Genomic DNA, 25,292 nt, shown 5'->3' with positions numbered 1-25,292 from the left:
TAAAAAGCTTGGATTCAAGTTGCAGGGAAGACCCCAGGCCAAGGAGAAATCAAAGGTGGACAGGATGTGAGCTACTACATTTTCATTCAGCAGTTGAGAAACAGTCCTTACTAGGTGTCAGTTCTACTTACTCAGGGTTCTGGTAGCTACTAAGTTTTTCTTCCAAGAATGTGTGGGGAAGGGTCCCACTGAACAATCCACCTGCCTTTACCCAGTCAACCTTGTCCCCAGTGGCACGCATTCAAGATACCTAGAGCTGGGAGCCTGTGGAATAAAAAGAACACTTCCTGGAGTCAGAAGACTAAGATTTGGAGTCAGAAGATTCAAATCCAGAATTCCAGCCTCTGATACCAAGAACCAGTTATCTTCCAGAGTCTTATTTACTTAACCGAGTCTCAGTAGTTCTTTAGAAGAATAAGACTGGTAACTTCCTTTACCTGAGAGGGTGATAGTGAAGACAGCCAGCCCTTTGTATACAAATATGAATTACTATTTTTAAGAGAGCACACTGATGAGCTAACGTGGAGGGAGGGTTACAAAGAGAAGAGAGGAGGTACTGAGTAAGGGTCCCCAGAAATCCCACCCACAGTCCTACCCTGCAGACAACTAGATCTTTATCCTGCCATAGTAGATAAGAGTGCATCCCACTTAGAGATACCTAAGAGAGATGGGGTGTGGGGGGTGGTGGTGGTGAAGTGGGATATAAATCTCCAATCCTCCCCCATTCTCTCTTCCGATCCCCATTAAAAATATCTTAGAATCATAAGATTATAATTATTAGATCATAAATATCATAAGAATTGGAAGGGGCCTTAGAGATAATTTGACCCAATCGCCCCATTTTACAGATATGGAAACTGAGATCCAGAAGGGTGCCAAAGATTGGTCTTCCTTTTGGGGAAAGCTGGAGGGCTAGCTCTGGTCTGCAGGCATTTTCCTTCCACTTCAATGGATACAAAGGTGCTGATCCCTCCTTCCCCCTCCCAGGGACTGCATTCCCGGGTCTTAATCCCGGGAGAGCCAAAGAAGCGCCCCAGCCCAGCTCGGAGCCCTCCGTCCCTCCGCCCCTCCCGTCCTGGAGGACCTCGGGTGGACACTCTTGCCCCGTGCTTCTCGCTGGTTGGGGCTGGGCGGAGTCTGTGGGACCCGGCCGGGGAAGCGGAGGGTGGGACACTCTGGCCCGGCTCTCGGTGGTGTGGGGGAGGAGGCGGAGGGAGCGGCCGCTCTGGCCGGCGGACTCGTTGGCGTGGAGTCCCGGAAGCGGAGCGGCGATGGCGGAGAGTCCGACCGAGGAGGCGGCGACTGCCGGGGCCGAGGCAGCGGGGACCCCGGGCCCGGGCGCGGGCGGCGGCGGCGGCGGCTTCGGGCCGCACTTCCTACCCGACGTGTGGGCGGCGGCGGCGGCGGCGGGCGGTACCGGCGGGCCAGGGGGAGGCCTGGCCCCACTGCCCGGGCTCCCGCCCTCGGCCGCTGCCCACGGGGCCGCGCTGCTCAGTCACTCGGCCTTCTGGGACCCGACGCTGAGCTCGGACTGGGACAGCGAGCGCGCCGCGCCGCAGTGCCTGCTGCGGATCAAGCGGTGAGTGCGGCCGAGCGAGGGCCCGCCCGGCCCGGCCCGCCGCAGCCGCCGCTCCTCGCCCGCCCGGCCCGGCCCGGCCCCGGCCCCGGCCCGGGGGCCTCCCGAGCCCCTCGCCCAGGCTCTCCCATTTCCGATCCTCCCTTTTTGTCCTCCCCCCTTCGTTCTCAGCCCCCTCCGCAAATTCTCCCATTTCTTCTCCCTCTCTCCAAAATCTCCCCTTTTTCCTTCCTGCCCCCCCAAATCTTTCTCCAGCCCTAACTTTTCCTTCATTTCTTCTCTCCAACATCCCTCCCTCCTACTCGCCCTTTCTTTTCTTCTAACCTTCCCCTCTTCTCCACAACATCCTTCCCTTGCCCCGTTCCCTCTTCGCCACCCCATGCTGTCTTCCCTTCGCCCCTCTTTCTCCTCAAGTCTTCTCCCCCCTCCTTTCTGTCCCTTAGCCATCCCCCTACCCCATCCCGCACTTTTCTTTTTTCCTGGATCTTCAATTCCCTTACAGCAGGTATATACCACAGAAAGGGACTACAACCTTTGTTCCTGGAGGACAGCCTCCGGTCCTGAAACTTTTTTGTCCCGTTAAACGATTGCTTCTGCCCTCCTCTTTCCCTGGCCAGCTCTAGCCCAGTTATCCAGAAATCCCTAGGCTCGGTACCCTGTAAGTTGATGCCGCATAAAGACCTTTTATTCTACGGATGAAAATGTCCCTCCCAACCTTAGAAATTCATTTTCCTTTCCCAACCTTCGTAACTTCTTAATCCAACCCCCAGCTACCTTTTTTTATATTTCTGCGCCCTAGCTTTCTGTACTGTTTGGACTAAATCTTTATTTTAGTGATTTCTGGTTCCTTCCCAGTTAGGCATGTTTCACCGGGGATGTTGCGTCTTGGCATTAACCTCAACTGCCCCTAGTTCTGGAATGAGGCCCAAGGAGCCACTTGTAGAAGTCTTTGTATTTAATCTTCCTAGTGTATAACTCCCGGTAACCTCCAAAAAGCAAATTCCTCGTCCCCTCCCCCCCATTCCTTCCTAAAGATAAATCAGTGTGTTTCATTACATTGGGCTGTTTCTTGCACAAACTTTTGTCAAACCTCATCCCTCACCCCACGTCCTAGGAAGATTCTCTTCTACACATTTTTGTTGTAAAGTAAGCAGTCATATACTTGTGTATCTTTTGAATTAGTTGCATTTCGTTACATTTGAATTTGCTTTTTTTAGTTGGTCATTTTATTTACAATTCGTCCTGAATTTTTTTGCATCTGGAAATATTTGGTAGTGTGCAGTAAATGAATTGTCATGTTAATAAGGTGTTTTTCACACTGATTTCTGATACCATTGTGATATCCCATTTTCCTTCTTCTCACCTCCCTCTCATGAAATAGTGCCCCTTCTGATAACACTTGAATTTCTGCTTCCTTCCCCTGTATCCAACCCGAGAATATCTGGCCTGTGAGCCAATGCAAAAACACTTGTGGTACCAAGCACTTAGCTCTGACTCCTCTACCATTGATATCAGCAACTGCTTTGCACAAGGGCTTTCCCACCTTTACCCCTACTTCACCTTTGTTGTTATACAGGGACATCATGTCCATTTATAAGGAGCCTCCACCCGGAATGTTTGTTGTGCCTGATCCCCTTGACATGACTAAGGTAGGTGATTCCATGGGGGCATGAGTTTAGTTTTCTTTTCCCTTGACCTTCAGATAGATAAATATTGTTGTCTATCAAATCCAGGGAGAATTGGACACCAGTCTCTGCCTGGATTATGGCTGTGTTTAGGGTTTTGACTAGGTTACCATTAATAATGCCTTGTTTGGCTCCTGCAACATCAAGAGCAGGAAATATTTATTTAGTCTTCTGCTGGATACAGCATAATGTACTAGGTATTGGGGGCTGCAAAAGTTAAAATAGCCCCTGTTCTGAAGAAAGCACCCTGAAACCTTACTGAGGCTAAGGTCTAAACCTAAAATCCCCAAACCCTTAGACACTTTGGCTTCTCTGCTATCCCTAGCCCCACCCTTGGAAGTAGATTCACACTTAAACCTTTGTTTGGCAGAAATGAGTTGCTTAAAGAGCACACCTCTGCTTTCATATTGCCTGAAGCAAAAATTCAGCCTGTAAATTGGTAGTATGGGCCTAGTTACTTTGAGTAAGCTTGACTTTTAAATTTATTTTTTTGTCTTTCATGTGGTTGAAAATGTTTTTACTGGCATACTTTATCTCTAGTAAAATGCCAGAGACATTAGCTACATAGCCCTTTAGGTCCCAGAATTTGTGTCCTGTTCACACCAGCTGAGTTAGCTATACACAGTGATCCTAGGGGTGCAGTTTGGGGGATCACTTGGGCAGTGTGTGGGTTCAGTTCTAAGGGGCATTGTGTTAAAAGTGTTCCTCCCCTTGATTTCCAAATTCTCAGCAGATGCCTTTGAACGTTAATAAGATGTCTAATTTTTCTAGTCCTAACAGTGTATGAATCTGATATAAATTTAAGTTCTCACATCCAGGGAAGGAGAAATTGGCCATTAATTATGACTGTAGATTATAGAAATCCCCATTTCTGAAAATTGAAGGTCCTTCGAAAACCTAGTTGTAGAATGCTGCTTTATAGTCTTCCTCTTTGCAAACTCCCCTCCCCCTAGTTTGATCAACAAGAGAGGAAGCTGATGACTTAGCTGATGACTCTCCCTCACCTCCAAATCTGACACTGACCTTTTAAAGCGTCCAACCCCTGTCTTCCATTGACCCTGCCCTTCAGCTCAGGAAAATGAAGTAGAACTTTGTTAAAAGTTCTAGGTAGAATTTCTTTCTTTAAGATGGAAATTTTCTATATTGCTAGGAAGTTTCATAAATGAGAACGGAGACCTGTGACATATAATGAGGGTATAGGATGGGGTTACTTAATGTAAGGGGCCCTGCCCTCTAGCATGGGCATGGGAGGGTTTTTGGTGGGGATGCTGTCACACAGTTTTGAGATGGTGCGCAAGATGGGCTTTTGTTTTGCAGATTCATGCATTGATCACAGGCCCATTTGACACTCCTTATGAAGGGGGTTTCTTCTTGTTCGTGTTTCGCTGTCCTCCAGATTATCCTATACACCCACCACGGGTCAAACTGATGACAACGGGCAATAACACAGTGAGGTTTAACCCCAACTTCTACCGCAATGGGAAAGTCTGCCTGAGTATTCTGGGGTAAGAGGAGACTTTCAATTAGCTGAGCTGGGAGCCAGAGACTCTTGCAGGATATTTTAGGTTGTGGGTATCTATTCTGCCTCTCTCAATAAATGGTTATAATTTTTTCTTTTGAAGTTAGGTTAGAAGTTACATCTGAGATTGGGACCATGTCAGATCTCAACCAAGCACATAAAAATTCTGGGCTCGTCTTGTTGTTTGGATACTGTCAATCCGAATCTCATTTCCCAATGTTGAGACCTCATCCTTGCCCTGAGAAGGTTAGAAATCCAGAAAGACAGTGTGAAAAAAAAATTCTGACTCTGGATTCAGAGCACTTAGGTTCAAATCCTGTCTCTGATATTTACTCTCTGCATGTCTTGGGCAAGCCACTTAACCTCTGTGAGCTTCAGTTTCTTCACCTGTAAAATGGACCAGATGACCTCTGAGGTTTCTCCCAGTTCTAGATATTCTTTCCTTTGTTGCAGATAAAAGAGTTTTGAAGGGTTCTTTTTTATTTAAGGAGTCAAGAGAGTGGGAAAATTGAGACTGCTTTGTCTCTTCCATCCCTTCTTGTGACTTGAAACCAGACCCACCTTCACGCTTGTGTGGCAGCCAATCCTGGGAGCCACAGTGTTGGGCCAATGGCAAGACCCATTTCTTAAGCTCTTTCAGAGACTCAGTGGGTAAGAGAAGGAATTTAAAGAGACCTATTATGACAAGATAACTAAACCCCAGGGGGAAAACAATCAAGGTCTGTTACCTGTGCAAACGGAAAAGATAATCCATAATAGTGAGTAATACAAAAATCATTTCTAAAATCGCTTTCCTACAAGTGTAATATGAATATACTTCCTGGTTAGGTTTTGCTTAGGCCAGTGCAAACAATCCGTGAGCTGACACCAGATGACAGTAAAGCCAGAGGAAGGAAAAGGATACAGGATGGTTAGAAGTTGTTGGGTCTGGAGAGAGACCACCCTGAGACTGGAAATTTGTTAAAGAAAATCCACAAAGCAGAAAATTCCTGTTAGGTTCAGGAGTTAACTGTATTATTAGAATGAGCCTTTTTTCTGACTTTAAGTGTTATTTACTGACCAGGGACATTTAATCATGGAAGAATCTACTTTGTTCCAAGGTCATGAGTCTCCTGGTATGTAAAGACCAGGGATTGAAAATGGTTTTGAAATGGGATTGCCAAACCTGAGAGTCAAGAAAGAGAGCAGTGCTGCTGGAGGGTGGGGCAGGGTGGCTTTTCAAACCAGCAATTTTGATGAGACTAATGGGAAGGATCACTTATATTTTTCCCCATGAGTAAGACTGGAAATGGAAAGTGGTCATGAAACTTGTGTTTATGCCCCAGCCTCAGCAACTTTCTTTGCCTTGTCAGGCTGAAACAAATATTTCTTTTGTCACTTCTTGTTTCTGCTGTCATTTCTGCCCACTGGGAAGGTTTAACTCTACCTAGCCCAGGCCCCTATGAAGTTCTTCCCTTCCGATTGGAAAATGCTCTTGTACATTACTGTCTCTATGAGTCTTGGAATCTCTCCCCTTAGTCTTTTCTCATTGTTTGCCATGGCTCTATAAACCTCAGAGAACCTGATATTCCCAAGGTTCCAAGTATGGAACAGGAACCCAGATGTGCCTGTGTTTTTGGCTTCATCAGCCTCTCTGCAACTTCACCCCTGCCAAGAAGTCTGTGCGCTTCTCCACATCTTCCCATTCCTCAAAAAACAAACAAAAATATCCACTCCTCATATATAAGTCTTTTCCAAAGTCTTCTGAAGAGTATTTGCTAACTTTGCTGTTGATTATCCTTGGGGGCATTTTCTAATTGGCCATATTTCCAAGTTAGTCTTTCCTTCTGTGGCTCTAGTTAAATCAGATTCCCTTGGTCAGGTAAAAGCGCATTAGTGTTATCCTGCCTGGTTTGGTAAAACCTTTTTCCTTTGACCTGCTTTTTTGCCTTGAGACTGACTTACTTCCTTTTGAATTGGAGTAAGATGGAGGCTGGGAAATTCCAGATTGCTAATAGTGAAAGAGAAAGGTTGAGTGTTGCTGCCAGGCCCCTACTACTTTTGTACTGGCTCGAAGGAGCCATACCAGTCTTCCCCAGCCTCACCCTCTTCCCTTCTCCCTTTGCTGTGTTTTGCAGTACTTGGACTGGCCCTGCCTGGAGCCCAGCCCAGAGTATCTCCTCCGTGCTTATCTCCATCCAGTCACTAATGACTGAAAACCCTTACCACAATGAGCCTGGCTTTGAGCAGGTAAGCCAGCCTTCCAAGTGGGAGACATTGACTACTTTTAATGAGCTTTATGAAATCTGAGACCTTAAGAGGGGAGGGTCTTTTTGTCTTGTTCTAGAAGCATAATGTCTGCCTCCTGGGAGAGCAGGCCTAACTTCTTTAGAAAAGGGGGGCAGTTGGTATGTTAAGCAAGTTAGATTTAGGGCTGGCGATATTTTTAGTTCTGGACACCTTAAATCTCTCAGTGAAGAGGCTTAGGTATTCATTAGTAAGTATGACAATAATGAGATCTATGTAATGTGCTTTCAGTTAACAGCAATCCTAGGTAGGAGTTTACTTAGTAAAGGCATTTGGGAGATTAGTTCAGATTCTTTGAGGCATGGCTGTCTGTGCCCAATGGATTCATGTCTACACTACCCCTGGCTCAAGCTTGAGGTGTTCCCCAGGATTTATACTGTGTTAGTTCCTCTGTTTTGGACCTTTGAAGCAACTTAAAGTTTATCTCCTGCACAGCCAGAAGGATCATTAACAAGGGTGAGAGTGAATATGTCTACACTGTAGAAATGTATAATAAGAAATAAGGTCAGATAACATGCCTAAAACATGGCAAACCACATTAGATTATTTAAAGACTTGAATTAGCATCATCCAAACTAAAGGGGATTCCTAGACTATTGGCTATTTAAGAATGAAGCAAATTCATTCTCTTACCCTCAGGCAGAGAAGTATCACATTTCCTCTAACATCATTCTGCCCCAAATCATCCTGGCTTATCTGATTTCAAGGAGGAAAATTGTGGAATGTTCCCCATTGTTTTCATTGTAGCTGTTTGGAGTTTGGGGTGTCCTTCCTTCCTTAGGAAATGTGGCTCTGTATGTTCGGGACTTTTTATAGCACCTCCAAACCTGAGACGGGAGCTGTCCTAGTGGTTTTTGGTTATTTTCCCCAGACAGAAGTGAGTCCTCTTGTATGATAAAAGAATTATGGGAAGAAAACTCTTTCCCACTCATGCCCCCCTGTAACACTCTGGACTCCCATATCTGCCTAGACTTCCCAGATGGATATTTCTGATACAGTCCTTTTGGTAGATTTGCAGTGATGTTATCTGTGGTTGGCTTTTTGCCATTAACTTGCCTTCAATTTAAAAAAATAATAGGAATTAGAGACTTACTTGAATGGGCATCACTATCCATGTCCATTAATAGCTCCTGAAAATGTGGCAGAGAGCTGGCAAGAAACTTCCTACAGCTCCTGTTATTGTAACCTCTAGTAGCTGAGGCTCTAAGGTTCTCCGTGCATCCTTGGGTACCAGGACAGGTCAGCTTTGTTGGTCTACTTTCCTGATCTGTTGGCCCAAACTGCATTGAATTAATCCCCATCTAGCCTTTACCTGGCAGTCCTTCAACCTGAGACCAGAGCCCAGGATGGCTCGAGGAGTTTTGTTGGGTTTATCCATAACATGTCTTCCACTCTTAGGAAGCTTAGTAACAATGGTAGAGTACAGTGGGGGAGGGAATAGTTTGTATACATAAGAATGCCTTGCATCTTCTGTCTTTACCTGTTCCTGACATACAGTGCTTTCTTCTTTGTCCTCACTCCTTGAAACTTAAATTGCTTAACATAGGCACCTTGAGTATCAATGCTATTTGTCTTTCACCGCAGGAGAGACACCCAGGAGACAGTAAAAATTACAATGAATGCATCCGGCATGAGACCATCAGAGTGGCAGTCTGTGACATGCTGGAGGGAAAATGTCCCTGTCCTGAGCCCCTAAGGTATATGACAAAGAGAGTGACTGGGAGGAGAGGGGGTAAGGGACCTCATTGATGGAGTGGCAATCATAGGTCCTTAATATGCAGAGCATTCTTGTATTGGGCATAGGAGAGGAAATAGAGGTCATTTATTAGGTACTACCTACTGTGTGCCTGGTACTGAGCAAATTGCTGAGGATACAAAAAAAGGCAAAAAACAACCCTTGTTCTTAAGGAGCTCACAGTCTAATGGGGGAGATAACTTGTAAACAAGCAAGATAGTTATAGGATTAATAGGAGATAATCTCAGAGGGAAACTGTCACTGGATAGAGTGCTGGGCCTGGAGTCAGGAAGATTCATTTTCCTGAGTTCAAATCTGGCCTCAGACACTTCTTAGCTGTGTGACGCTGGTCAAGTCACTTAACCCTGTTGGCCTCAGTTTCCTCATCTGTAAAATTAGCTGAAGAAGGAAATGGTGGATCACTCTGGTATTTTTGTTAAGAAAACCCCAAATGGGGTCACAAAGAGTCATATACAACCAAAGAACAACAACAGTCACAGAACTTAAGGAAGATTGAGAAAGAGCTCTTGCTGAAGGTTAGATTTTTACCTAGGACTTGAAAGCAGGAGACGGAGAGGAGGAGGGAAAGCTTTTCAGGCATGGGGGACTGCCAGTACAAATTCAGAGATGGGCATGTCTTGTGTAAGGAATAACAGGCACAGAGGCCAGTATCACTGAATTGTAGGAAAGTGGAAAGGGAGTAAGGTATAAGCAGACTGGAAAGGTAGGAAAGGGCCAGGTGATAAAGGACTTTAAAAGCCAAACAGGATTTTATATTTGGTCCTCCAGACAATAGCCAGAGCCATTGGAGTTTACTGAATAAGGGAATAATGTTGTCACACCATTGTTTTAAGGAGATCGCTTTGATAGCTGACCAGCAGCCTATTGAGCAGTCCAAGGCATGAACCAGGTGGTGGTACTATCAAAGGAGAGAAGGGGCCTTATACCAGAGAAGGAAATGAGGTTCCTGCTTCTGGGAGTGTTTTCTTTTCCCTAATTTGTCTGAGAATGTGTGAATCTCTTTACTAGAAAAGAAGCTTTTTGAGACCAAGGATTATTTTTTTTGTATCTCTGACACCTTGTGTATGTAGTAACTGGTGCTTAGTAAATGCTTATTGAATTAGATTGGACAAAGAACATATGAAAATAAAAAGTATTCATGAAATAATGAAAAGTATTCATTCAGGAACAGTTAAAAAGCAATACAAAAGCAGGTGAATAGCCTGCAGGCTATTTGTAAATGTTGGGACAGGATGGAAAAAAGTGTGATCCAAGACTAGGGACTAATCAAGAAAAGCTTTCAGGGAAGGGGGAGGGATATCTGTGAAAGAAGAGGTAAGCTTTTTTGCAGAAATGCATATTTTTTCATACTTGGCTGATGTATTGATGGTTTTGCTGAGCGTTTTTATTTTTCACTCCATGTTACAAGGAATAGTTTGCAGGGGAGGGGGAAGGATATATTCAGACACAAATATATCCATTTTTAAAAGCAGAAGTAGTAGTGAATAAGCTTGGGGTGGACAACAGAAAACAGATTTGAGTTCAGGTTTCCTTGCTATTCATGGTTGGCATCATTCCAGTGACCACACTGCCTGGAAACTTAAGTGTGGACTGTGGCTCTTACCAGTAAAATATCTTGTCTCAGTGGCCCTTTTGTGAAGGGCTGAGGTAGAAAGTTGGAATATATGTTGAATCTAGCTGTAAGGTGATGAGATACGGCTAGGGAGTCTCTTTTTCATTCTGCAAGCCCATGACAATGTGTTCACCTTTGCCTTCCAGGGGTGTGATGGAGAAGTCCTTTATGGAATATTATGACTTTTATGAGGTGGTGTGCAAAGACCGACTACACCTCCAAGGCCAGACAATGCAGGTAGAGCAGCTCTTTGGGCCTTGGGAATGGGAGGTGGGAAGGGAGCAGGATGGGGAGTGGGGCACAACTAAACAGGATGGAGGAAGTATACTGACAAATTGGGGATGGCATCAGCTTCCTGGCTAACTGAAAGGGACAGAGAAGTAAAAGGACTTTGGGAAAGAAGGCCCAGAGGGGAGGGACTGTATAGTCCAATTCAAGTGTTTGAAGGAATGGTGGTCAAATGTTGGTTCTTTAATGGGGAAGAAGCTCCTTAATTTGAAAAATTATGCTAGATGAATAGAAGAACTCAGCACTCCAAACACAGGTGACTGAGAGGGCACTTGAAACGCTTCCCTGAAAAATCCCTCATCTTTGCATCTTTGAAGTGTTTTGGTTGGCCTGAGGCTGAGGAATGGGATAGATTTGATGGCTTGTTAAGGCCTTTTTTCTAACTCTCAGAGCATTTGGCAACTGCATGGGTAAGTTCCTTCCTTTTGTCCTCACTAGTGGAAAGATCAGGAGGATTATGACAATTTGAAACATCCATGTATTAGAAATATCAGATGGTCTGTTGACTGAGGTGCAGCTCTTGGTAAATGTTGTCTTTCACTTGCTCCAGGGTTCAAGTGTCAAGGTGTAGTTAGGATTATATTGCTTTCTGTTCCTATTTCTACTCCCTGCTGAGAAGGAATATGTCCCCAGCATATTTTGCATCAGAAGCTGTAATCTTCATTGCTCAGCAGTTCTGGTATCAATCCTTGGAGGAAAAAACATTTTTTTTGACCTATGATTTCATACCTTTACCTCCTCTGCAACTTTTTATAGGCTTAGAAAATTGTCCAGGGCACTGAGAAAATTATAAAGGGAGGGCCAGCACCTGGAGAAGTAGTGAGTGGGTGGGTGGGAATGAAACTGAAGTCTAAAGGAAGGAAAGTTTGGGAAATTGATCATTTCAAAAGCAAGTATAGAATGGAGGCTTTGGGGATGTAACTCTGGGGAGTGAAAACTGGTTTGTTGTAGCTATAGAAAGCCATAATGGAAAGAGTAGGGGTGGGGTAGGAGTGTATGAGAGGAGCTGACAGAAGTGATTGAATAGCTTTTGGTATGATGTCAACAGCAAGTCCCTGATTGGTCAGTTATGGAACTTTTCAGTTCCTGTGTGAGATGCCTACATTCTATCCTATCCTATCCCACCAGCGTTCAGTTCTTCCTATTCATGGGTGGTCAACTTCTGTGTACTGATTTGGTCTCCCTGCTTCTACCCTTTCTCATCCTCTGCAGTAGACTTTGAAGCTTAATCTTTGCAGACTGGGTTGGTGTCTCTAAATTTTTTTTTCAGTGGCTAGGGACATAAGCTTTAAGTATTTTAATAACTAGACAAACTTGAAAAGGCCAGTTATTCTGATTCTCCTGATTTGGGGAAAAAGAATAATCTTCATCTTTTCCTGAGAATGGTAGAAAAAGTCAGTACTCCTATATGCTACATGTGAATTATCTAAGATGATTATGCAGCTCCAGTGCATTCTCCCTTTTAGTCTTTTCCCCCTGCTGTTTGCAGTATGCATTTGGGAAAGTAAACTCATTTTAATGTATGTCTTAGCCAAATATCCCTGGGAAGTAAGGGATGGGGCATAGATGAGGGAGTTGGATTCAAAACTTTGAGAAAGCATTCTTAAACTCTAAATGGAAAAGGTTTTTGTATTGCTTGCAGTTCTTTGCTCTCCACAGGGAGAGAAGCTCCTGGGGAACTATTCTGCCTTCCATGGGCTCCCACTATTGCCTCTGATATGAACAGTTCAAATCTGACTTTTTTTTCCTTTCTCTCTTTCCTCAGGATCCTTTTGGGGAAAAGCGAGGCCACTTTGACTACCAGTCTCTCCTGACTCGCCTTGGGGCAATTCGTCTGAAGGTGCAGGAAAAGCACCAGCAGGACAGTGCTGACATAGACTCTGATAGCAGTTCTTCTGAAACAGAGACAGATACGCAGGGGAGCTCAAGGGCTTAGAAGCCCCCCACCTAATCCCTGGGATGGAGTGGCACCACATCTCCCTCCAGCCCCAACAGCATCCTGCCTGAGGCAAGAACCAAGGACACTCAGACCCCAGGGTGGGAGCGGGCTGTTGTTTGCAACCTTCTTGGCATCCTGGTACCAAGGACCATTTTCATCCCATGCCTAGGGCCAATCCCAAGGTACTGATACAGGAGAGCCTGGAGCATGGTTCTCTGGCAAAAAACTGACGGACATTTCCACTGGGGCAGCTTGTTGGGGATAGAAGGCAAAGACTGCAACCCCTAGAAGGGGTTGCCCAGAATAGTCAGTGGGGTCACCAGGAGGGGGGAGGCAGGGTCAAGGGAGTGGGGAGGGAGGGGAGATGGGAGGGTGTCACATGACCTGTCCAGGTGGTTGTCTGGGTGTCTGTCTTTCAGTCTTGAAGCTAGGCCTTCCCTTTGTGTAACCCAGCCCAGTCTAGTGTAACCTCCTAGACCTCATTTCCTGTCTGCCACCATAATTTTGTTTTCCCTAATTTATAGTCACTGTTCTAGACAGACCAAAGACAAGGAACAGTGGTGGAATCTGGGCTACTGGTCAGAAAGCTTTACCTAGCACCCAAGCACCTTTCTCTCCTGCCTCTTCCCTACTCCCTTCTGCTGCCATTAGATGGAGATTTGATTGAGACCAACAAAAGGTCTTTGCAAATCCAGCGCAGGCGCCATGGAAACTGAAAATACTGTTTGTTCCCACAATCACTGATTCTCATGGAAAAGTCCTCAACACTGGCAGCTGCTGTCCATTTGGGGTTAAAAACGTTACGGGAGAACGGTTTCTTCTGAATTCTCATCCAAACAAGGATATTCTTCCTTTGGAGTGACAAGGGGATTGACATTTTTTTTGAGGAGTGGACTGTCCAGCTATTCTCCTTGGTGTTTGCACTCCAGTCTATGGTTTCCTCACAACTTCACAGTAATTTGGGACCTGGGGGAAGCAGTGGTGGCCAGTAGCGGAGGGGAAACAGGAGTAAGACTGGAGGACTTTCTTCTGGACTGTGCACGCTGCCAAATGTTGACCCTTGGCAGGGGAACATCAGAGGGGAACTCATCTGCTGGCTCAGTTGGATGTTTGCAGGGCTAGCTCTCACTCTCCCTATCTTTATTTAGCTGCAAGGATCCTTCTGGCTGGTTCACAGAGAAAGACATTCTTTAAGCACTCACTGTAGTGCTGGGCATCTCCCCTCCTCCCTGTTTTGACTTTGCCCCAAGCTTCCTACTGTATGTTTCCCCCAGGGGTATCATCCACACAGTTGTCTAGCTAACCCTAAGGCTTTGGTCAGCATCCTAACTACCTGTGAGGGAGAATGACTGGATTCTGTGGAAGAGAGGTCAGAGTTTAAAGGGCCTCTGCCTCATGAGTCAGATAATATATACTTTAGATCTGAGGTTCTAGAATAACCTAGAACTGTATTTAACCTAAACGCTTACCATTGTGGGGATGGAGCTTATTGGGCAATAGGGGGAGAATTCTTTGGAAGAGATGTAGGGCAGGAAACAGGGTAAAATGGGCTTGGGGAGTAGGAAGAGAACCATAGCAACCATTAGTCAAAATTGGTTGTTATTCCACTCAAAACAAGTTTCAAGGCTGCTAGTCTGCCCAGATACCTAGGTCTGGGATGAGCACTAGACTTGGCCCCCAAACTCCCTCAGTTGGAGCAGGCACAGGGTTGTGGATGAGTGTTCTTGGTCTATAGGTGCAGTGTTGTCCTTCTGCCATTTAAGTGTTTCTACTTCCAAGTGACAATCCTCTCCCTGATCCTGCCATGAGCAGAGCACCTCTGGCATTGTGGCCCAACTTTTATGCTCTAATCTTGAGTTGAGAAAATATATGCACAGAAGTCACTCAGAGACATCTTTATATCTGACTGTATATAAATGATTTTTTGTGCAATAAAGTTTGTTTTGGCAGAAAAAGGTTGCTGTGGGTATAGAAGAGGCCATTAGGACCACTTCAGACAAGCATGGTACCCAGCCCTTGGGTACCATGTCATTGCCAGGCATGTGGGTAGAGTGCAAAGAGTAAAGTTGAACTGGAATGTTAGGCTACGTGGGCAAGGGGGAATTTGTCACCATTAGAAGTTGCCATCTTTGAAGATAATGCAGAAAACCATTAAATTGTTGGGGAGCTGTTGGTTATTGTTCCTGGATGACAAGAGTGAGGAGGGTGGTGTGCCTGGGAGTGAACCAGTCAGCAGCTGTTAGAATCTCTGCTGAAGACTGGTTCTACTCCTTGAGGATATGGTTTATGGGATGAAGGCTATCCCAGCTTCAGTCAGGTCTGTGGAAAACATACCTGAGTCTTACATGGAGGGGTTGGGAGGATAGTAAAGGAAATGGTTATTTGCCTCAATGCCATTTCTGTCCCCTACCTACTGCCCTGAACTAACAGGAGCGACCCCTTTGTGGATAATCCAGAACTACTTTGGGGTGACACTGTGGCATCACATTTTAATTATTTAATAACTCCTCTGCTGAGTGAAGGAAGTTCTGTGAAGACTTCAGGGGAGGAAAAAGAGCCATCCAGCTCCTTTTTCCGGCTCGACTGCCTCTCAGGCAAAATGCTAATCTTCTTGAAGGCAAAGGAAGTAATGAAGCATTTGGGTTTCTCTGACCTTTTCCTGGTGACTCAGACTGTTGGTTCAAAGTAGAGTTGTAAATGGGATGGGAGGGAATTTGATGTGGCAAATCAGTCAATAAGCATTAAGCTAGTAAAAAAATGGGCTTGTTTATAATTTGCATCCCTATAGATGTTTACAAAGTACTTAAAAGAATGAGCTGGGAAAGCTAGATTCCTGGGCTCATCTCATCTATGAATTTACTACAACTCCTACCCTACACTTTTGGGCCTCAGTTTCCACTTTTGCCCTACCTCTTCCACAGTTACTATTAAGATAATAGTATTTTGAAAAACAAAAAATATAAAAGTGCCAGGGATAATAATGGTTATAAGAACGTCCCTCCATTACTGGAAAACATTAGATATTAAAAAAATCCTTGAGGAATAGTGGCAACTTGGGACCATTTTCTTACAAAAATGTTTATTGTTCAGGTTCCCTTGGTAGTTCTTGCCCATTCTTCCCACTGGTCTGCTTCCTCCTAGAATCAGGGGAGGGCCTCCCTGGCTTCCTCAGCTGTGATTTCCTGGGAGTACAGGTCTGTGAAGAGAGCTGGCAGCCAGTAGTGTGCTTCCCCTGGAGCCTGCAAGTCCAGCCAGGCCAGCCCTTCTTTCAGAAGGTGCTCCTGGGGATAGAATGGACAAGAGTTTATATGAAAGACTGGCAAAAAGGTTTTGTAAGTCTAGGACATAGCAGGCAGAGACTGCATTCTAGAAATCTAGAAAAAGGAGCAAAGCACACCCTGGTCAGAACACAAAATCTAGTGTTACATTCTAGGTACCAAACCTTATGAAGGACACTGAATAGCTAGATCCTCTCTAGAGGAGGGCAATGGCGGGGGGGGGGGGGGGGGGGGGGGGGGGGGGGGGGGGAGGTTGTGAGGATGACTGGACAAGGCTCATTTGAAGAACCTGGAGAACAGAGAGGGAAGATAGACAAGACTGCTATCTTAAAGAATTTGGAGAGCAGATATGGAAGAAAAATAGATACTCTGCTTGGCCCCAAAGGCTAGAACTGGAGGTACTGGATGGAAGTTGCAGAGAGGAAATTTCATTCTATATAATGACAAAACTTCTGAACAATTAGATCTGTTCAAAAATGGTGGCTGGTGATCACTTGTCCAGACAGTGAGGAGTTACTATTCAGATATAGATTGGATGAGATGAAGTCTGAAGTTTTTTTGCAATGACTTTGATTATAAGGAGAGTGAGCTGGAGCAGTCTCCAGAGGCAGTGCAGGAAGGAGCTATAGCCAAACTTAAATCTGCTCTTGCCTCAGTGGGGTTTTCACCCTAAACAATGCAGATAAGTGCCATCACCACCCTCACCTGTACCTTCCTTACTCCATGGTCTTGCATTACCTGTTTGGCTTTGTTTCTTAACCAAAGTGCAGAGAAAATTGCCTCTTATTTGCCTGGGGTGTGGGAGGAAAATGAGGACTGGTCTTAGCATGAGATATTGGCAAGGTCATGAAGTAATGGGACAACATAAGTTGCCTGAGATCACTGAGCTAGTTAATCTTGGTGATTGGCAAAACTGGAATAATTCCTGTCATTACCCCCTCACTTTATCCTCCCAGTCTTGCTGGGGATGGGAATAGGCCAGTTGATAGTTGTATTGTACTTAAGGTTTACAATGAGCTTTCTTTACAACAGCCTTGTGAAAGTAGATAGTATATAAGTATTACTGCCTTACCTAGGTTACAGATGAGGAAACTAAAGCCTGAGGTGAAAGGACTGGCCCAGCTACATAAGTAGCAGAAGCAGGATGTTAATTGGAGTCCTTTGATTTTAAACGCAATGCTCTACTCTACCAAAACATGTAGAAAGTGCTCTGAAGAGTTAAAAAATGATATATGAATCCTTTTAGGGAGAAAAGGACAGGATCATAAATCCAAAGTTGACCCTTGAGGTTATGTGAACTAGTCTCCTGTCTTCTGGCACTATCATCACCTGCATTTTATAGATGATCTCTCAGGGGCCCACAGACATGAGTTAAATGGTCTGTCAAAAACCAGGTGGCAATTAGTGCTAGAGACTAAAACCCAAGATATTGATATAAAATTTTATTACACATATAAACTAGCGCCTATGCTACATAATGATATATATCGTTAATTCCCTTCATTCTTAAGACTGTTCCAATATACACATAAGGTACACATGCACACACAGACATGTACATACATATAATACACACCAAATTTAGGTAATCTGATCGTTATCCTAGAGTCAGGCTTTCCAAGGACCAAGAGAGGTCCCTCAATAGCAACTTGCCTTCCTGTACACGCTGGAGGTTACATAGTAACCTTAGCCCAGGGAAGGTATAGTACCCATTTATTTTCTGGGAGCAACAGTTGTTAACCTTTTTTTTGTGTTATGGCCCTCTTTGGCAGTCTGACGGAGCCTACGGATCCTTTCTTAGAATGGTTTTTAGATGGAAATACAAATATATATATATATAAAAGAAAGCAATTCTATTAAAATAGTTATCAAAATGTTGAAAAAAATTAATTCAAAACCCCTGCCTTAGAGAAATATTAGGGTTATTAATCACCACTTGTGAAGACACAATAAACACTAAGAAAGGGGGCCAATGGACAATACACAAGGCTCAGGACCCTACTGCTACCGCTCTTCAAAATGAATTGAAAGGATGAATTCTCTGCCTAGCACTGGTACTTCAGGGCCCCATCTCTCCTAACCATTCTAAGCACACTTACCAGCACTTGCCGAGCTCTCTCTGTCTCCCATTTGAGACTTGCTTTGATCTCACTGACTGTCACATAACCATTTTTCTGGAGGGAGGAAGAACACGGACCAATCAGCAGGGACTGTCTGCCTCCTCCTGATCTCCCCCTCCACCTGGCACAATGGTTTCCCCACTATCCCAGACCAGAGGTAAGAAAATGACAACTGGGCATAGCCCCAGGGGCACAGTGTATGTTAATTTCATTCAATTAGACAGGTCAAATCCCAGGAAGGGTAAGAGTGGGATGGTGGGCAAAATGTTGGCTAGTTTTGTTCTGGGAGCTAGAATAGCCAGTTATAATACTTCTACTTGGATTAGTTTACTTTTTAAGGAAAAAACTGGGTGTACCATTCAGATGACTGGCTATGGTCTCAGCTATTACGTTCCACCCACAAGAAATCTGTCTCTTAGCTAGAATTTACAAATAATTTATCATTTAAAAAAAATGTATTTAGAACTAGAAGGGCCCTTAGGGACCAAGTCTAATTCCCTCATTTTACAGATCAGAATGCTGAAGCCCAAGGTTGCACAATAAGTGCATCCATGTCTGGATGGCAAAGGTAGTGCCCTTCGCACAGTCCTTGGGGCAGTCTGGTTTAGTGGCCTTGCTTCTTGAAGCTGACTACAAGCAGGTCACAACCTCCTGTGCTCTAGGTGGCTCCCCTAAGAGAAGCTGCAGAAAAGGGATTGTGGAGGAAGTCTCCTCACCCAGACAGAGGTCCAGGTTCAGACCCTATCCTTTACGTACCTGTTACCTGACTAAATGACTCTTGATTAACAAACTTGATGAGTGTGGAGAGGAGGGATACAATGAGAATGGGCAAGTTGAGGTGTTTGGGACTGTCTTCTTTGACCTCTGTGACCTTGCAGAAGCTGGGGGGGCAGGGGGTACCTCTGCTAGCTGCAGCACCACAGTATGATCCATGTTGAGCTCAGCTGGAACCGACTGGACCAGGTAAGTGCCTCCCACAGGAATGATGCTGAAGCCAGTGCCCAGGGCCTTCAGTTTCTTGATGGCCCGGATGAGGTCATCTCTGAGATGGGGGAGAAGTAAGTCAAAGGCACTTGAATGACAAGACCAACTACTCCTACCCCTTTAGTCCTGCCTCCCCCCCCACCCCCACCCCGTTTGCTTGTGTGAAAGCATGAAGGAAGGAACTCCAAATGACTGAAGATATTCCAGGGCTAGAGGTGTCAATCCTGTGACCCCAATCAACAAAGAATCCAAACTTCTATCTCCACTCCCCCCAGCCTAGGAAGAAGGCACCTTTGACCAGTCATGGAGAAGGGAGGTCAGGGTCTGCTGCTGTGCTTACTCTAATCCCTCAGGATTGCTGTTATAACAGTTGCTTGAGCCTCATCCATTCACTCTCTCTTCATTCACATTCGATGAGCAGTGGGTCTGAGTAGTACATATGGCTAATAATCCTTTACTGTTCCCTTCTTTTCTGAAGATCTACTGCTCCATGCTCTCATACTTGAGGGCTGGCTCCTTGGGAACCTGCCATATATCACTATGTATAATACACAATCAACCTCTTATCCTCCCCAAATTAAGGTTAGGAATACCTTAGGTCAAGGGGTTCTTCAACTGGGGAACATAAACTTGTGTTTTTAAAAATATTTTGTTAACTGTATTTCAATATAATTGATCTCCTTTGTAATCCTATGTATTTTATTCATTTAAAAATTTTATTCTGAAAAGGGGTCCATGGGCTTCACCAGAATGCCAAAGGGGAAACACAAAAAAGGTTAAAAATGCTTGTCTCAGGTCAACTCAGTCAATATATCCCATGACATACTAACTTATCTTTCTTCCTTTATATCCATCCTGGTTGCCTTTGTCAGAAATTATATGGATAGGAAGAGATGAAGTTATCCAGCAGTTAGTGAAGTTATTCTTCAACTTTTCTCTAGGTAAGACTGAACTTGAACCCAAAGTGATTATATTTGATTTCTAAAGAATCCTACCTCATCCCCAAAGGAATGGAAAGAAATACCTACTGGCTGACATCCTGAGCAAACTTGCCCCTTCCCTTCAACACCTGCTGGTGTAGTTCCTCCAGAGTGATCAGACCTAAGGGGATGGGACAGTACAAATCAGACAGAGAGAATCCCTGTATGAGTGGTGGCCATTCACAGGAGTCACCCTAATTACTGAACTTGGGCCTAAAAATATCCCCTAAGTTCCTGAATTCCTTTTGCCCTTCTCCCCCGAAAATAACCAACCATCAGTAGACAATGGGCACAATTAGGGCCAATAGGACTGAAGCATTTTTGAAGATCACAAGACTTGAGAATAGAAAATCAGACAGTTTTTTCTCTAAAAAGTTCAAAATCTTTTACAGAAACTAAGGTCATACCCATTTATAGCCAACAGACATACAGGTATTTTGGCTATCTTAACTTAGTGGGTTAGGAGCTGGCCTTCAAGTCAGAAAGAGTTGAGTTTGACTTCTGACTCTGACATATCTTGTATGATCCTGTGCAAGTAACTGAACCTCTCAGTGCTCTTAGGCCAGGGGTGGGGAACCTGTAGCCTCAAGGCCACATGTGGCCCTCTAGGTCCTCAAGTGCAACCCTTTGACTGAATCCAAACTTCACAGAACAAATCCCCTTAATAAAAAAGATTTGTTCTGTAAAACTTGGACTCAGTCAAAAGGCCACACCCAAAGACCTGGAAGGCAACATGTGGCCTCAAGGCTGCAGGCTCCCCATCCCTGCTCTAGGCAGTACCCCTAAAACTACAAGATGCAAAGAAGGTGTTAACTTGCACTGGAAGAGGTATTTATCCACCAAGATGTTTCCTATACCAATAAAATCCCTGGCTCAAGTCCCTATCCTAACCAACTTATGCATAGTTAATCCAATGTGGTCAACAAAATGAAGCCCTACTCCTTTAGCAGTTTTTGCATGGACTTATTTTGTCACATGTTCCAACAGCTTGACAGCTAAGCCAGCATGACAGGACTGACAGTCCTTTTACTGTCAATTGGGAAGTTTACCCAGAAACATTAAGGGACTTTTTCTAGGTTATAGAGCATGTCATGGACCAAGCCTGACCTATATCCTAGGCATATTCCCCTAAAACTAGAAATCAGACTAGAGATCAGACTGTCAAAATGCCATGAAGAGCAAAAGATGTTATCCTTTATCCTTAGATGTGGAGACTTGTCATGGATTTAATTAAAATGGATTGACTAAGCTTTCAACACAGTTTCTTTAAGAACTCATGAACAGGGACATGGATGAGATGAACCTGAGAGGGAAAGTAGCCTAAGTGTTCCAAGTGGAAGTCCTCACCTCCATTACGATGCTTCAGTGCCAGGCACACCTCAATAATCTGAACACCCAGCTCATAATAAAAATCTCCAACTCCCAGCATCTCAGACCAAAATCCTTTTCCAGCTAAAGAAAGGAAGCAGAAAAGCCAAGGTTATTCTGCTACTCTACAACCTCCTCCTCAAAATGTTTCTCCTATAAGAAGCCTTTAACCCCTGCTCATTCCTTTACTCAACCCTTCAACACTTATATGGTGGTCCCCACTATTACATAAGCAAAGGGGCATAGATAATTTTAAAAAACTTTCTGCTTGGCTTGGAACGTACTACATGAACATAGTAGATGTCTCTTCCTAATACTATATGGCTTAGACATAGGTGGAAATAAGTTTGCCTTCTGTGATCGTACAAAGACAGATGGATAGAAGTGACTTGGAAGTTACTGAAGAAAAGGAATGAAGGGATGATATTAAAAAAAAAATCTGATGATAATTCATAAATAGTAATGACAAGCAACCCACCTAATTTACACCACAATCTATTTTTTCTCTATTAAAGTGACAGTTTTCTTCAGGTCAGGAACTGTCCCTTCCTCATCTGTTGAAGAGCTCTTTTAAGAGACAGAGAGAGAGCCTCTGGTTCTCCCTATAAGTTACTCAGTTAATAATAACCTCTTACTGATACCCTAGTCTCCTGAAATTCTGAGGTGTAGTGGAACCCCTAGGGGTAATGCCTTACAGGCCAAAGGGTCAACCCCAATGGTGGCACACATGTCTTGAAACTGCAACCGGAACTGAGGATTCTTCCGGATTTCTTGCTTGTGTTTACTGGCAAATTCTTCCAAGTTGGTCTTGAACATGTCCAGCTGCTTTGACATCTGTGGAAGGGACACAAGGGAATGTGAAGGGTGGTCCAGTTAAGCAACAGGCAGGTGTTAACATTTAGACCCCTAACCCAGAGACTGAGGAAAGGCTGAAAGCACCTAGAAGTGTCCATCTTCTGTTCTCTTACCTGTTCTCCTCCTCTTCTTTACTCTTATCTAAATGCCATGGGAAAAAAATGAACCTCTGGCTTGTTATAAGAAATGAGATTCAATTGGTAAAAAAAATATTTCAGATACATGGAGTTTCTACTATTGATAAGTCGAGGGAGCACTGAATTTAGGCATGAACTAGGGAGTAAGGGTATTTTTGACTGCTTAAAAAAGCCACATAAAATCAATTTAGGAATCATGTTGTTTTGTATTATACATACTTCTCTTCCTGCACTTTTCACCTTGCTAGGAGAAATCACTGGTTTATTCCCTAAGCTGACCTTCCCCCAAGATTAAATTAGTATGAGCCTTTCTTAAAAAAGCATGGTGTTTAGAAGTTTTCATTAATTTACATCTGTCATCTCCTTTAAATTAGAACTCCACAGCAGCAAAGAGTAACATATGTTAAGTGCTTTGCAAACCTTAAATTCACATATAAACATTAACTTATGAAGATGATTAGAAATGGCTTTTGTTTCATATACGTGTTACAGTATCTCTGGCTTGCAAAGTTAATGGCACTCTTGTGAGTACCTCTGTGTGTCTATGTGTGGAATTGTGAGTAATAGATGTCTATCATTTTAATAATGTTTTTACATATTAGGAAATGTACAAATCTCTCTCACCCCCATATTATCTCCTTCCTTCCCCATAACCTTATAATCTTCATAATGAGAAAATGAATGACAAATAATGATAATAAAACTGACTTGCCCACGTCTTTTTGAACCTGAATGTTGTCACTGCCTCTCCCAATTTTAAAGGTTGAGCTCCAGGAAAAGTAGTGACAGTATATAAAGAGAGTCCCCCTTTTTAGAGGGAGGGGGGAGAAGGCTGAGTGACCTGCCTGGGGTGTCTGAGGCAGGATTTGAATTGAGATCTTCTCCGACACACCTAGTTGCCCCGAGCGTCTCCCTTTGGAGAGTCAGACGAAAGCAAAAGCCTGGACGCTGGAACTCTCCAACTTCTCAGCATGTAACAGCGGGCTAAATCAGCCCCCTCCCCTGCTGTAGTGAAAAGAGTCCAGGCTTCAGAGCTAGAGGTCTTGGATTAAGGACCTGGTCCTCATCCGTAAAAAGGCCTTGGACTAAGCGACCCCCAACGTCCCTTCCAGCTTCAAATGCTGCGATCTTATGATCCCAACCAGCTCACCTGGGCCAGCTGGTCCTCGGCCAGGACAGTGCCCCGTTCTTTATATTTGGCCTGTGGGAGAATAACATGAGCATGAACCTGAGGATGAGGAGCTTGGGGTTCGGGTTCCCCTCCCAGCCTGGGGTAACTGGCACCAGAAAAGCAGAAAGTGAGGGGGCAGAGGCCTGATTTGGGGGTCGCCGGAACCGGGGACGAGGGGTCCAGCCTGGAAGGGTGAGGTGGGACGGGGGTGCCTGGCTTCGGGGACGGGAGCACGCCCGGGGGAGTCACCTCAGCCAGCTTCTTCTTGGCGATGGCGCCGGCGCCCACCCCGCGCCGGTGCATGCCTGCCCGCCCGCCGGCCCCCGGGCCGGCCCCGCTTAGGGGATCCGCCGTGAGCTACTCAACCAGGAAGTGCCCGGTCCGCGCGTCGTCTCCCCGCGCCGGAAGAGACGGCGCGCCACTTCCGGCAGCCGGCTGCGCCGCGCACCCCGCCTCGTTCGTTGCGCGTAGCGAGTCTCCCCTCGGCCTAACCCCGCGGGCGCTGGCCTTACCCTCGTTCTGTGCTCACGATGAGCTCCCATTTGTTCTTTTATCCTTTCACTGACTAATTTGCTCGTTCATTCGTTCATTCATTCCACAACATGGAGGTCGTGGACTGTCACAATTGGAAGGGACTGTAGACGTCATCTGGTCCCGCCTCCTTCTTTTACAGATGACGAAATTGAGGTCCGTAGAAGTGAAATGACTTGTCTAAGGCCAAGAAGGGTGTAAGTGGCAGAGCTAGGATTTGAACCCAGATTCCCTGACTCCTAAATTAGAGGCCCACTGTTTGCAAGGCCTTAAGGATGCAGGAGCTCCTGGTCTGGAGTAAGGAAGACCTGAGTTCCAAGGCGACCTCAGGTGCTTTCTAGCGGTGACCATGGGCCAGTCATTTCACTTTGTCTCAGTTTCTTCATCTGTAAAATGCGCTGGAGAAGAAAATGGCAAACTACTCCGGTATCTTTGCCAAAAACACAAACAAAAACAACCCAAAATGGTGGAGGACACTACTGGGGAGAAAGATGACTTAAAAGGATACAAAGAAACAAAGCTGCTAGTAAGGAGCTCACCATATGAAATGCAAAGAAAGACCAATGCTGTCTGGTGGTAACTATGTTGCAAGCAGGAGGTTATAAGAAAGGCCCTGGTCAAGGGACTGTGAGAAATCTGACAAGGGAGAGAAGTCTTTTGCATAGGAGTGGACTGGCGGAAGTGTTTGGGAAGGATTCGGGAAAGAGATGATTGATTTGGGGGAGTTCAATCCAAGTATGGTGAAAGTCTTGCAAAAGGCAGAATTAGAAAAAAACCTAGTTGGGTAAAAGACAAAATAACTCAGATTTGGTTGAAACAGATTGTTTGGTAAGCAATGTTATGAAAGGAAGTTTGAATCAAATTGTAGCCAACCTTGAGGAGTTTGCCTACTAAAGTATAGTCTCCTCAGCCTAGCGTTCCATAAACTCTGTAATATGAAGAATAGTAAATTTAAATAGCATTTTAAAATTTATAAGATTTTCTATGCATTATCTCACAATAACAAAAGGTACCATTACCCTATTTTACAAATGAGGAAACCAGCCATTAAGTAATTTACACAGGGTCTCGTTGCTTGTAATTTTCCAAGGTTGAATTCAAACCCATGCCTTGTAAACTTCAAGTTTTGGCACTCTTTTTTGAGGAGTTATTTGAGGAAGATTGAATTGTAAAAGGTATATAGACTGCTCACCGATGGACATAGTGT

General features: G+C 44.7%; 2 protein-coding genes across 4 annotated transcripts; one reads left to right on the top strand and one right to left on the bottom strand.

Annotated features, from left to right (window-relative positions):
- Window positions 1-1,208: 1,208 nt before the first annotated feature.
- UBE2Z (ubiquitin conjugating enzyme E2 Z) lies at window positions 1,209-14,616 on the top strand. The gene is made up of 7 exons (XM_072646142.1): window positions 1,209-1,579; window positions 3,153-3,225; window positions 4,579-4,766; window positions 6,898-7,009; window positions 8,651-8,763; window positions 10,581-10,671; window positions 12,488-14,616. Exons 1-7 carry the CDS (start codon window positions 1,272-1,274, stop codon window positions 12,656-12,658), a joined length of 1,056 nt encoding a protein of 351 aa, XP_072502243.1. The 5' UTR covers window positions 1,209-1,271; the 3' UTR covers window positions 12,659-14,616.
- A 1,107-nt stretch (window positions 14,617-15,723) lies between these two features.
- SNF8 (SNF8 subunit of ESCRT-II) lies at window positions 15,724-24,222 on the bottom strand. 3 transcript variants are annotated; one of them, XM_072646145.1, is made up of 9 exons: window positions 23,804-24,081; window positions 23,534-23,584; window positions 22,087-22,225; window positions 21,371-21,475; window positions 20,072-20,144; window positions 18,960-19,101; window positions 18,039-18,113; window positions 16,678-16,730; window positions 15,724-15,942 (listed from the first exon to the last, which is right to left on the bottom strand). In XM_072646145.1, exons 1-8 carry the CDS (start codon window positions 23,855-23,857, stop codon window positions 16,695-16,697), a joined length of 675 nt encoding a protein of 224 aa, XP_072502246.1. In that variant the 5' UTR covers window positions 23,858-24,081; the 3' UTR covers window positions 15,724-15,942; window positions 16,678-16,694. The 3 variants fall into 3 exon arrangements, with proteins under 3 accessions (XP_072502246.1, XP_072502245.1, XP_072502244.1); XM_072646144.1 differs by lacking the exon at window positions 16,678-16,730 and having other exon boundaries at window positions 24,067-24,222; XM_072646143.1 differs by lacking the exon at window positions 16,678-16,730 and having other exon boundaries at window positions 23,804-24,120.
- Between the last annotated feature and the right edge of the window lie 1,070 nt (window positions 24,223-25,292).

Source organism: Notamacropus eugenii, chromosome 2 (genome assembly GCF_028372415.1).
Source record: "Notamacropus eugenii isolate mMacEug1 chromosome 2, mMacEug1.pri_v2, whole genome shotgun sequence".
Classification (NCBI taxonomy): Eukaryota; Metazoa; Chordata; class Mammalia; order Diprotodontia; family Macropodidae; genus Notamacropus; species Notamacropus eugenii.
The sequence above is the reverse complement of the archived record's forward strand: the minus strand, read 5'-3'. Positions and strand labels throughout refer to the sequence as shown.

Excerpts from the sequence above, each read along its gene's own strand:
- UBE2Z (XM_072646142.1), top strand. The coding sequence starts at position 1,272 with ATGGCGGAGAGTCCGACCGAGGAGGCGGCGACTGCCGGGGCCGAGGCA. Across the intron at positions 3,226-4,578 it reads ATCCCCTTGACATGACTAAG|ATTCATGCATTGATCACAGG; the intron begins GTAGGTGATTCC and ends TTTGTTTTGCAG. Across the intron at positions 7,010-8,650 it reads ATGAGCCTGGCTTTGAGCAG|GAGAGACACCCAGGAGACAG; the intron begins GTAAGCCAGCCT and ends CTTTCACCGCAG.
- SNF8 (XM_072646143.1), bottom strand. The coding sequence starts at position 23,857 with ATGCACCGGCGCGGGGTGGGCGCCGGCGCCATCGCCAAGAAGAAGCTG. Across the intron at positions 20,145-21,370 it reads ACTGAAGCATCGTAATGGAG|GTCTGATCACTCTGGAGGAA; the intron begins GTGAGGACTTCC and ends CCATCCCCTTAG. Across the intron at positions 18,114-18,959 it reads TGGTGCTGCAGCTAGCAGAG|AAAAATGGTTATGTGACAGT; the intron begins GTACCCCCTGCC and ends TCCTCCCTCCAG.